The sequence below is a fragment of the Ictalurus punctatus genome, chromosome 14 (genome assembly GCF_001660625.3).
Source record: "Ictalurus punctatus breed USDA103 chromosome 14, Coco_2.0, whole genome shotgun sequence".
Lineage (NCBI taxonomy): Eukaryota > Metazoa > Chordata > Actinopteri > Siluriformes > Ictaluridae > Ictalurus > Ictalurus punctatus.
This window is the reverse complement of record NC_030429.2, coordinates 28799969-28812903: the sequence shown is the minus strand read 5'-3', so window position 1 is coordinate 28812903 and position 12935 is coordinate 28799969. Positions and strand designations below refer to the sequence as shown.

Here is a 12935-nt window from a genome sequence, read left to right as displayed (position 1 = left end):
TACAATGTCATGTACATATTACATAATGCAGATTTTGGGAATTTATTTCTGGAAAACTAAAGCCAAGCTGGCTTATTTATCTTATTAAAAACCTGACTAGAAAACTTCTTCCCTTACATACAAATCACTGCATTTCACATGTGATCATCTGATTAATTTTAGTCAAGCTTTCTGTGAATAGTTTTGTTCTTAGGTAAAGGAGCAGATCTAGAGGATCACAGGTAGAGAGTGTTGCGGTGAACTGGGATGTTTGGATGCTGTCACCCCCCACCCCCACCTTTCACACCTTCACCCAGGTGTGTTGATGATGGAGAGGCTGGTCACCTTATGTCCCAGAGATCCCTCATGTCTGTGTTCCCTTCTGGTTCTCCCTTTTAGTTATGATGTCATAGCTAGCATAACTAAAAGGGATCGCTCTCTCTCTCTCTCTCTCTCGCTCTCTCTCTCTCTCTCTCTCTCTCTACACATGATACTCCTGAGATGCCAGTGATCCTGACCCCTTCTGCTCTCCGGACCTACCTGATCCATCCTGATGCTCTACTTCTGGTTGGAGTTCTCATCAGTTGGAGGTCACATGCTGCTGCTGAGGATGTCCCACATGGTGCAGTATAAAGATCACTGAGATCACTGAGGACGGTTCCACTTAAACACCATAAAGATGCTCTGGACCTCAGTTCATATGAACAGTTATGCTGTGATAGCTTTAGCACTTCAATTACCACAAACAGTTCTGCACTCGAGTCTCCATCAGTGACCAGTGGAGAAGTTCAACACAACAGACTTGAGGACAGCTTCCTTTTGAGTCCGGTTCCTCTCAAGGTTTCTTCCTCGTATCGTCTCAGGGAGTTTTTCCTCACCACCGTCACCTCTCGCTGTTCATTAGAGATAAATTCATACATTTAACATCTATATCCTGAGTGTATATATTTCTGTAACGCTGCTCTGGGACAATGTCCACTGCTAAACACACTACACAAATAACACTGAACTGAACTCTCCATTTGTAAACAATCCTTCTCACTGTAGAATGGTGAATTTCAAATAGCTTGGAGATGGCCTTATAACCCTTCCTAGATTAACGAGTAGCAATAATTGCTTCTCTGAGGTCATGGCTGATGTCCTTTCCTCTTGGCATGATTTAGAAACACACCTGAGAGCTCCGGGAAAACCAAACTGCCAAATCTGCTTTTATAAATATGCTCACTCTTCTTGATGATTGACTAATCTTGTGCATTTCACTGGAAACATCTGGCTACTAATAACTCTCTTAATTTTATGGACATAGGAAGGGTATACTTATTTTTTCCCACCTGGTTTCAGAATGTTGGTTTCTATTTGACTAAATAGAAAATGACTACATGTTGAAATTTGTTTAGTTTTTTGCTTGTTGATTGAAGTTGGTGAGGACCGCACAATTGTTATTTAGGCCCTGATAAATAAAAATATGGAATTGAACGAGGGTGTACTTTCTTTTTCCCATGACTGGTGATGAAAATCAGTCTGGATTCATGAAGGATATGTATGTCTAAAACAATATTTACTGGATTTATCCCCACTTAGTAAATAATCACAGTTACATTGCATCCGGAGAGTATTCACAGCGCTTCACTTTTCCCACATATTGTTATGTTACAGTCTTATTCCAAATGGATTCAATTCATTATTTTCCTCAAAATTCTACAAACAACACCCCATAATGACAACGTGAAAGAAGTTTGTTTGAAATCTTTGCAAATTTATTAAAAATAAAAAACAAAAAAAAAGCACATCGAGGAAGCAGGGTCGAGCAAACAGAGTAACAGAGGCAAAGCAGTGACCAATCAAAAACATCGGCAAAGATCAAAACCAGGACACAAAGACCAATAACAGCGGCTTGATAATGACAAAACACAAGAGAAACTGAGTGATTACTTCACAGTGAGGCTGAAACAAGAAGAGGTTTATATAGTGCACAATGATTGGTGTGTGAATGAGAATGTGTGTGTGTGTGTGTGTGTGTGTGTGTGTGTGTGTGTGTCATTAAAAGTGCAGTGACTGAGAGCGTAGGAGTGTGTGTGTGTTGTGGGAAGTTGTGTCGGGGCGGCCGTGTTTGTAGGCCGCTGTGTATGCTGGGAAATGGAGTTCGAGTTGCGGTTGAATCTAACAGTAGTGAAGAGACAGATACCTCTAGAGGGACATTACAGAACAATAAAAAGGAGAAAACATCAAAGTGCATTACAGAATTAAATACAAGAAAAATCACAACTTGTGCAAACACTTTATTTTGTAATACTTTTGTAAATTATTTGTAAAAACTTTTTTTAAAGCTCAATAACTTGCATCAGCACAATTTATCTCATGACTGACGTTGTCCATGTTTGATCACGCTGCATGCAACTACAGTAGTCAGGATTAAGAGCAAGGTGACCACGCCCACACCACCAAACATTACCACTCTCTCACACACACTCACAGCTCCTGAGAGAGAGAGAGAGAGAGAGAGAGAGAGAGAGAGAGAGAGAGAGAGAGAGAGAGAGAGAGATTGATTTAAATTCTGTTTATGGATGTATATTTAATCACAGAATTGAATCATGCTGTTTATGTTTCTTACCACTATTCTCCACTTCTTCTTCATGTGGTTTCTGTGTAGAGAAAGTTTCCTGTGTGTCTTTGCTTTTGTCTGAGAGGAATTAATACAATCAAAACACTGTTACTGAGCATCTCATCCTCTTCACCAAAATGGAAACAGAAAACCACTTGTTATATATTTTTGTGTGTGTGTGTGTGTGTGTGTGTGTGTGTGTGTGTGTGTGTGTGTGTGTGTGTGTGTGTGTGTGTGTGTGTGTGAGAGAGAGAGAGAGAGAGAGAGAGAGAGATATTCAGTTCTGCAAATGTCATTTGTGTTCAAAGACCACGCCCCCAAATCAGTATGCAATCGATTTAAACACTCCTTTTCTCTAGTTTTGTGAGCTCTTGAAAAATAATATAAAATTTAAGCCAGTAAAGTAAAATATAGACTTTTGGTGTTAGCTGCATATTTACATGAATTAATTTGGTACAGAACTTAAAGCATTTAAGTAATCCTAATCGTTTGTGTAAAGTATATCACCATTTGTTTTGTATTTCTCGTTTGTTCAGTATGTTCGTGTCGCTGGTCTTGTTCTATAATCCCAGTCTGGATATGACTGTAAAGGTTTGATGTTTCAGATCCATCTTCTATCTACCTCTTCTTTTGCATTTAAGCTTCATGCAATGATAAATCCTAATATACTTATTAATTAAAAAATAAATTAAAGTGCACAAACCTTCAAACTGCAGTCTGATGCCGTTGCCGAAATGCAGCTGTGTTGGCTTGGCTGCAGTTCCACAGAAATAAAGTCCCTCATCGTCCTCCGTTAGACTGAAGATGGTGAAGATAGCCGTGTTAATCTCGCTGTCTGGCTTCAGGGCAAAGCGACTCTCGTCTTTGTTATAATAAACTGGGAGGCCTTTACGCGTGCGAGTTTTCCGTGCTGAGATCAGAAGTGTAAACCTGTCCGAACTCAGAAGATACCAGGCCACATCCTCATGGCCAGTGATGTCACACTGCAGTGTGATGTTCTCTTTCTGTCGCACAGTCAGTGTGTCAGCCGATTTTAAATTCGACAAAGATGTATCTGCAAAAAATGAACAAATCTTAAAGGAACAGTTAAATATAAGATGTGCACAGGTTCACCTTTACCCAGAGATGTGTTTGGTGTCTGAAGATTTTCTTTCATTTCAACCTAGCGGATGTGAGGCTAATGTAGCTAACAAATAGTAGAAGCTTATAAATGGTCTGCACTTATATAGCGTTGTTATCCAAAGTGCTTTACACTGTGTCTCATTCATTCACTCACACACACCAATGGTAGCAGAGCTGCCATGCAAGGCACTAACTTGCCATCGAGAGCAACTTGGGGTTCAGTGTCTTGCCCAAGGACACTTCAGCATGTGGAGTCATGTGGAACCACCAACCCTACGATTACTGTACAAGCCGCTCTACCCCCGAGCCACAGCCTCCAGTTTAGCGTAGTGCACTAAATGTGCTTGTGTAAATCATCCCATGCATCAAGCACTACATTTGGTGGAAAATTGTGTCACTTTTTTTTTTTACATTTAACACAGGATGAATGTGTAGGTGACTTCTGGTGCAAAGCAGAAAATTCTAGTCAAAAGACCAGTAAGAAAAGAGGGTCATATCACAGTTTTATTTTGTTTACACTGCTTATTAGGTTTTTAATTGACTACAAAGACTTACTAATGCTCTGTAAAGTTCTGAAGGGTTTAATGTTGTATCTTACTGATCTTCTGGAGTAGTATAACCCATCTCACACGCACAAGTTTATGGAGATACTAGAGATCCTGATCCTCTCTGCTCTCCGGACCTGCCTGATCCATTTCGGATGTCCTGCCTCTGGATGGAGCTCTCATCTACTCCAATTCCAGACTGCTGGGACTACGGCTGCTCCTAACGCCATACAGACTTCATATGAATCCATAATGAACCTTTTCACACTATCTATTGTTACTATCTGTTGTTACCCAGATGAGGACGGGTTCCCTTCTGAGTCGGTTCCTCTCAAGGTTTCTTCCTCTTAAAACATCTTAGGGAGTTTTTCCTCACCACCGTCGCCACTCAGTGTCTTGCTCAGTTGGGATAAATTCACACCTTTAATATCTGTATACCGTGTTGACATTTCTGTAAAGCTGCTTTGAGACAATGTCTATTGTAGAAAGTGCTATACAAATAAAATTGAACTGAAATCTCAAGCACTTTGTTCAGCTGAGGCAGGCTTATTATCTATTCCTAGGATTAATTGCAGCTCTGCCAACAATAAATGTTTTTTGTTTATCATCCCCAAACTCAAGAATAGGGTTGAGTGTGAAGAATACAGGTTCTATGCCCATTTATAAATTCAGTTTAAAGGCTGGTGTCACATAATGAGAGTTAGAACAGATGCAAGTGCAGGTATGGCAGTTTAACAAAACAGTGAGTCCAAAGGACCAGGCCAGTCCAGTCCAGTCCAGGCCAAAACACCAGGTCAAAAACAAAGTCAAACCCAGAATACACAATCACAGTCTCATGGCTCAGTAAGAGCAGAGACTAAACATGACTACACACATTTCACAAAGGTGCCGTCTATGAGAGTCTCTTATATGTGTGGTGTGATTGAGCGTGTAATTGGGAACAGGTGTCTCTGATTAAGTCCTCAGGAGAAGGTGACATGTCTGTGTGTAGTTTTGGGAGTTGTAGACGTTGGCCATGTTTGTAGTTTGTGGGGCATTCTGGGAAATGGAGTTGGGAATTTGCCAGGACATGACAGCCGGTTTAGAATGACTTATTCAGTTATTATAGAGCCTGTCAGTAAATATTTTTCCTGGCTCAAAATGAAAAGTGTGATCTAGATGAAGATGATATATATTCTAAATTATTATTATTGTTATTGTTGTTGTTGTTGTTATTATTATTATTATTATTATTATTATTATTATTATTATTATTATTATTACTCAGTGTACTCTATAATGGCATCATTTATTTTTATTTGCCTCTGTACTCCACAGTTGTAAATTTGTACTCAAATAGTTCACATGTGGTTCAAGTGCATATTCTCAGATCATAATAAAGAACATTTTTAAAAAATAAATACATGTTAGTTTTACCATGTAGAAATTACAGCACATTTTATACCTAAGCCTCCATCAACGCAGCATAGTCTTTGCTACACAGCAGTGGTATGCACAGTAAATTAGTCATGTTTAGTACTCTGCTGCATATCGCTTGTATGCAGTGACAGCCGTGACTCATAGACATCAGAAGGTGTTGTGTATCTTCTCTGCTGATGCTCTGCCAGGCTTGTACTGCAGTCATCTTCAGCTCCTGTTGGTTTTGGGGCCTTAACTCCCCTTACGTTGTTTCTTCGGCATTTGAAAGGCGTGTTTAATATGTTTTAGATCAGGTGAGTGACTTGGTCTGTCAAGAATCTCTTAGCTTTTAGCTGTAAAAAACTTCTTTGCTGGCTTTGACAGTATGTTTGGGAGCATTGAACTGAATTTAATCCTTTTTTTTTCAGAACCCTGCAGGCAGTTATAATTATTTTTTATTAACTTTAACCTAGCCATTCTGTTTTTGTGGCTAAGTAGTATTAAGTAGCATTGTATAAAAAGTACCGTAAATTCTTCATGGTAAAACTAAAATGTATCAAAAATATCCTTTATTAAAATAGAAGAATGTGCATTTTACTCACACATGAATTGTTTGAGTACAAAGTTAAATCTGTGGCAAATAAAGTTAAATCGTGTGGCAAGTTTAGAGGCAAATAAATCCAAATTATCCCCATTTCCAAACATTATGGAGGACGCTATAAATGTGTAAAATGATATCTATAACCATCACCACCATATAACCATATATATGACCATATAACCATAACTCTCACTAATCACGTTCTTTACATGAATAACTTAAATACACTTCACATATATACCACGTACACGGTTCCATGTTGTCAGAATAATTTTCAGTATAGTTTTTATAACCAGTATTACAAAGTTAACTGCAATAATAATCATACAGATAAACATAAACTCAACATACCAGCAGAAGCAACTTGCATATTTGTGCAAGTCAGCAGAAAAAAGAACAGGTATGCTTCCATCTCGAGCTTTTGGTACAAATGCAGCTTGCTCTTGGGTTTCAGATCCGTATAATTAAACATCCTGTCTAAACCACTTCACATGCAAACACACACATACACACGCAATGGGTAAGAGTGTGTGTGTGTGTGTGTGTGTGTGTGTGTGTGTGTCTATATACAGTATCTCACAAAAGTGAGTACACCCCTCAGATTTGTGTAAATATCTGATTATATCTTTTCATGTGACAACACTGAAGAAAGGACACTTTGCTACAATGTAAAGTAGTGAGTGTACAGCTTGTGTAACAGTGTAAATTTGCTGTCCCCTCAAAATAACTCAACACACAGCCATTAATGTCTAAACCACTGGCAACAGTACACCCCTCACATTTACACAAATGTGAGGGGTGTACTCACTTTTGTGAGATACTGTATATATAACACCTGCTATTTTAATGTGTATTGTGCATTTTATGTAAAAGATATCTTTTAGGAATCGGTTGTAAACAGTATAACTTACATTATAATTTTAGATATAACCAGCTCATGTTTTTACTAAAATGTATGTTCTTCTTTATAGTGCTTTTAATATTTATTTATTTATTTATTTATTATATACTCTATGTTCATTATGCCAATGAAATCTGTTGAAAATTAGTTATTAAACATTCTGAAACTGTATATAATTGTTATATCTGCTTGTGATTGAGTTGATTTTCATGTACATTTTATTTTACACTCTCGTGCTAACAGTGACAGATTACATACAGTGTTCACTGATGTTATCTGAACATGCTGGCCATAAATGTGATGTAAGATAAATCTAATAGCTTAGACCCTACAAAAGATTATCGGTCATGATGAAAGTATCATTCCAACCAAGCTTAGGCTGAGGTTACATACACGATGGAAATAGATAGAAACAGACTAGTGGTTTTAGCTGAGAGTGGTAATAGACCTTTTACATTACCTTCTACAAGTGCCCTAGATGTAGCAGGATATGGTTTTGGCCTGTATGTTGAAATTCACTCCATGCACACAACGACTGTTTTAGTTGTGTGGAGGGCATTACAAGTGGAGGTGAGTAAGTCACAATTACCAGTAAGGTATTTAAAACTAACAATGGCGTACTGCGTGACTCTGTCTAGCCATGCCAATAAGCAGATTCTTAATGTCTGTGGGGAGTACGCTGCATCAAGTTAAGTAATGGTTAAGAAATGGTTCAAAAGCCCCAAGTACAAGAAGTATGGGGCAGTAATCTACATCCCTCGGCATCAGATATCATTAAAAAAAAAGAATATCTGGCTATCTAGCAGTCTTTCAGTTGAGCTGATTGCTATGGCTCTTCAATGGGTTGAAGATGCTTACTCTGAGAGAACAGCATTATGTTCAGACTCTCTATCAGCCCAGTATCCAGAGTGAGACCTCTACATGCATACAAGATCTAGTATATGAATTAAATTAAAATCATTAAATCTATCTCCAGACTCTCACAACAAACAGTTTCAGTTATGTTTGTATGGATTCCAGCTCATGTTGGAATTGAAGAAGACAATTCTTGAACAGAGTGAGATATTTTCACCAAACTTGGGATACTTATGTATGTGTTCAATCTGAGGACATTCTAAAACAAAACAAAAAAAATACTGATTGTGACCAGTTGGTGGTGCTATAACAGAACAAAATATAAAATTGGGAGTAATTGTGGAACCATCGGTCCAATAAATATGATAAATAAATCTCGCAAGAGCTGTCCTTGTCCAAGGTCCAATCAGCATATACGAGGACAATTGTGAATCTTGAAAAACATGGCCACCATTGGTCGAGCAGTGTTCAGCAGCTGTTTTACAAGCTTAACAAAGGCCAATATTTCTTAAAATTATCTTGATTTTTCTTTGATTTAGGTGCGTATAGGATTGCACAATATTAAGTAGTATCTTTTAATGTCTGTAAGGGCCCTAAACTGCTTGAACCCCGATAATTGCTGCTTGCAGCTATATTTATTATTATTATTATTATTATTATTATTATTATTATTATTATTATTATTGCAAGAAAGAGATATGCAACCAAATGTTAAGTGTTATTTACTTTTATTTTACTTCCAATACTTTTGCTCACCTAAAAATTGTGTGGTCTGCCACATAAAGTGCCATGTTCAACGTATGGAGTCTTAACAGGCAAAACCTAGGGCTCAAAACAAGAGTAGACATTCAGAGCTATTAATTCTTTAAAGCACCCCTATTGTGATGCAGTGCATCCGGAAAGTATTCACAGCGCTTCACTTTTCCCACATTTTGTTACGTTACAGTCTTATTCCGAAATGGATTCAATTCATTATTTTCCTCAAAATTCTACAAACAACACCCCATAATGACCACATGAAAGAAGTTTGTTTGAAATCTTTTACAAATTTATTAAAAATAAAAAACAAAAAAAAGCACATGAACATAAGTATTCACACCCTTTGCTCAATACTTTGTTGATGCAGCTTCGGCACCAATTACAGCCTCAAGTCTTTTTGAGAATGATGCTACAAGCCTGGCACACCTATTTTTGGGCAGTTTCTCCCATTCTTCTTTGCAGGACCTCTCAAGCTCACGTGGGTGATGGGTGTTGGATAACTGTTTTTTGCTTCAATAAAATAAAATAAAAAATAAAAAACTGTATTATATGTTTACTCATGTTGCCTTTGTTTTATCTTGTATTTCGTTTGAAGATCTAAAACTGTTTAGTATGAGATATACACAAACACACAAGAAATCAGGATGGGGCAAATAATTTTTCACATCACTGTACATATATCGTATCATTGTGAATATCTTATAATATTTCAATGATTGTGAAATCTCACAGATTTTTTTCTCCCTTTAGTTTCTTGCTCTTTGTCTACAAGCTTAAATTAGGACCATTAGATCCACTTAAAAATTGTTACACAGAACTACACAAGAATTTACTACACAAGTCAAAATGTAATAGTAGTTCGTTCATACCTTTCTGCATCTCAAAACATGTGAATATCATGGAAAAGGTCATTTTTTCTGTTATTTAATTAAGAAAAAATTGAACTTTAATATATTCTAGATTCATTACACATAAGCTGAAATATTTCAAGCTTTTTTTGTTTTAATCTTAATTATTACGGCTTACTGCACACGGAAATCAAAAATCCAGCATCTCAAAATATCAGAACAAAGAATTTATAATACAGAAATGTCGACCTGAGAAGACTCTAATCAGATCATTAACTCCAAACACCTGCAAAGGTTTCCTGAGTCTTTAATCTCTCAGTCTGGTTCAGTACACAACCACAATCACGGGGAAGATGAACGTCAATGTTGCATTTCATTTTGGAAATCAAGGTTCCAGAGTCTGGAGGAAAAATGGAGAGGAACAGAATCTGAGCCCAAAGAAAGTCACAAAGCACTCAACACTACTGCATAAATATGACCTCATTCACAACTGGGACTGGAACAGTGTGAGGTCTGAGATTAGTCCTGGAGAGCGGGTAGAGAAAAGGAAAGTTTTCAGCTAAAAGGAGAAGCTAAGTTTAAGTAAGAGTGTGATAAAATATACAGAAACCAGACACCTGATACAGAAATCTAAACAGAACGGTGATCCTTATGTTTGACCTTGAGTGTGAATCAGTGTGTTACAGAACTTCACTGCTCATCACCTAAAACACAAGTTTCAACGTTACATTTGTACACGGCAGTGCTAATCAACACTGTCTTCCTTTTTATTATAAAAACATTTTTTTAAATAAATAAAATAAGTGATATGCAAGTGTTTATCTTATTGTTGCATTTACAAACAGCTGCATACAACTGATAAACATGCAGCGATACTCAAGCAATCTAATATAAATTTAACAGAAGTGAACAGTGGGCGTGGCCAGGTGAGCACTTTTTCAGATTTTTAATAAATAAATGTAGCACATCTCTTAAACTGAAGCAATAAATATTAAAAACAAATATTTATTTCACCGTTTATGATTACTTGCATTTTCTGAAAAGGCTGTAAACTCCGCCCACTTCACAATCACATCACAGAACATTTTATTTCTGATATATGTGTCCGTTTACATGTCTGTCATGATCTTGCCGGCAGATGGCGCTGCGGCGACGACGTACACGGACAGCTGGAGCGCGCGTGCACGTGCTTGAAGTGCACACGGACAAGAGGACTTTGTTTACAATGGACATGTGCACTTGTTTTGGTTTCTGTTCTGTCCCCACCCTGTTCAGTTATTGGCGGAGGTGTGTTTTCAAGCGTTACCAGCTGTCAGCAGTTAAGGTAAATGTGACTGGTTATTTAAACCCCTCGCGTTGCTGCGCACGTTGCGTGGTATTAGAGTCGAGACCATAATGGTGCCACACAGTAAAGTTTCCATGGCCTGTCTAGTTCCTTGTCCCATGCCATAGTTAGATGAGAGTTTCATGTCATAGTTAAATGAGTAAAGAGGTGTCATGTTTGTTTTCATGTATCACGCCTCGGTTCTAGTTAATGTGTATATGTGTAAATGTGCTAAACGGTAGCGTTCCCATGATTTGTTCTGGTTTTGTGTTCCATGCCATAGCCTTAGTTAAATGATTTCCATGTATAGTGTCTTGTTTCATGCCATAGCTAAACGCTAGATGATTACAGGTGTAAAACGGGTTGATGGATTAGTGTGCTACGCTGTATAGTTTCATAGTCTTGTTCTAAGTGTTGTGTTTCATGCCTCAAATCTTGTTTCTGTTCTGACCCCATTTTCCCCGTTTCCTGTACTAGTCACTTTAGTGTGTAAATAAAGACTTTACTCCTGCGCTTACTTCCTGTACAAGTCTTGTTTCGTAACAATGTCATTATAACTCAAACATAACTTTTCTTTATAAACCTAACAAGCAACACTAACTACAGAGAAAACACTTTAAACCACACTTTTTTTTTTTATAACTAATCTTTTTTTCTAAATGAACTGGATTCATCAAATATTTTTCAAATCCTTCCACCACGATGGTCCCACTATGAAGTGGAACCTTGACATGAAAAGAAGAAGAATTTTCCAAATTGTTCTGTTAAAATATGCTATTAAGAGCTTCACACAGTGTGAAATAAATCTTTTATATAACATCATCCATATACTAGAGTCCTGGTTTTATTATGTAGGTTACTTCAGTTAGTTTCTGACTCTGGTATCATCAGCCATTCACTCTTTCTGCTCACTGTCAGGTGGGGTTGCTTTCCTCCCTTGAGCTATTTATAGATGTTGATGGTTTTGCTTCACGTGGTCTTGCTGATGGCTGGCTTTCTCAAAGTTATCACTAGTACATCAAAAGCTTTAGCACTCACCCTGCCCCTGGTTTCCCTAATCTGCAGATTAACATTTCACAGGGCCACTGGATATTTGACATGTGAACTAAAGGCATTAAAGGGATATGCCTAGCCTCGACGCTGCGATGTACGAGCACTGCCGGTTGCTTGGTATCATTCGATGTACATCGCTCACCTCAATGGGTTTTCAACATCCAACAGTTAACACCTAATGTGATACCGTGCATCTGGGCAATTAATAGAACACTGATTAAACCAACACCTCTACGAAGAGATTGCTGGACACCGTGATCACTTGTGAACATAAATAATACAGACTCAAATTATACCTCGACAGGAAACCTTGGTGTATCGCATAATCACTTTGCTCTCTTGAACTGTCGCTCCATCAGGGATAAAGGGCCCTAACTTAAAGAATTAACTACTGACTCTAACCTGGACCTGCTACTTCTCACTGAGACTTGGCAGACACCTGATGATTACATGCATCTTAACCTGCTTACACCTAACGGATATCAGCACCTGTCTAAACCGCATTCATCTAGCAAAGGGGGTGGTCTTGCGGTTATCCATCATAACTCAATACCACTTACTGAACTGGAGTTTCACAACACTAAGTTGGTGAACACTAAGATCACCGTCCCCTCATATTCATTTTAATTTATAGGCTACCTAAACTATGAACTTTAACTTATGCTGTGTCATCTCACGTCCTTCTGCTTGGAGACGGTAACATCCATGCTGAGACTGCCTGATCTAACAGTACTCATTTAAAGTCTGTCTTGGACTGTTTTGATCTCCTCCAGAATGTTAATTTCCCAGCACTCATAGTCATACGCTTGATCTGGTCTGTACGTCTGGTTTGTATTATATTTCCACCTGGGGTTTGCCTATTCCTATCTCTGACCACAAGCTTATTACTTTTGATTTTTCATTAATCTGTCCAACCAAATGTACAGACAACACAACCATATCATATCG

The 12935-nt window shown here is 37.9% G+C and overlaps 1 protein-coding gene across 1 annotated transcript; it reads right to left on the bottom strand.

Moving 5' to 3' along the window:
- Positions 1 to 1714: 1714 nt before the first annotated feature.
- LOC128634968 (uncharacterized) lies at positions 1715 to 6706 on the bottom strand. Its single transcript, XM_053685944.1, has 4 exons — positions 6599 to 6706; positions 3285 to 3635; positions 2591 to 2659; positions 1715 to 2457 (listed from the first exon to the last, which is right to left on the bottom strand). Exons 1-4 carry the CDS (start codon positions 6657 to 6659, stop codon positions 2336 to 2338), a joined length of 603 nt encoding a protein of 200 aa, XP_053541919.1. The 5' UTR covers positions 6660 to 6706; the 3' UTR covers positions 1715 to 2335.
- Between the last annotated feature and the right edge of the window lie 6229 nt (positions 6707 to 12935).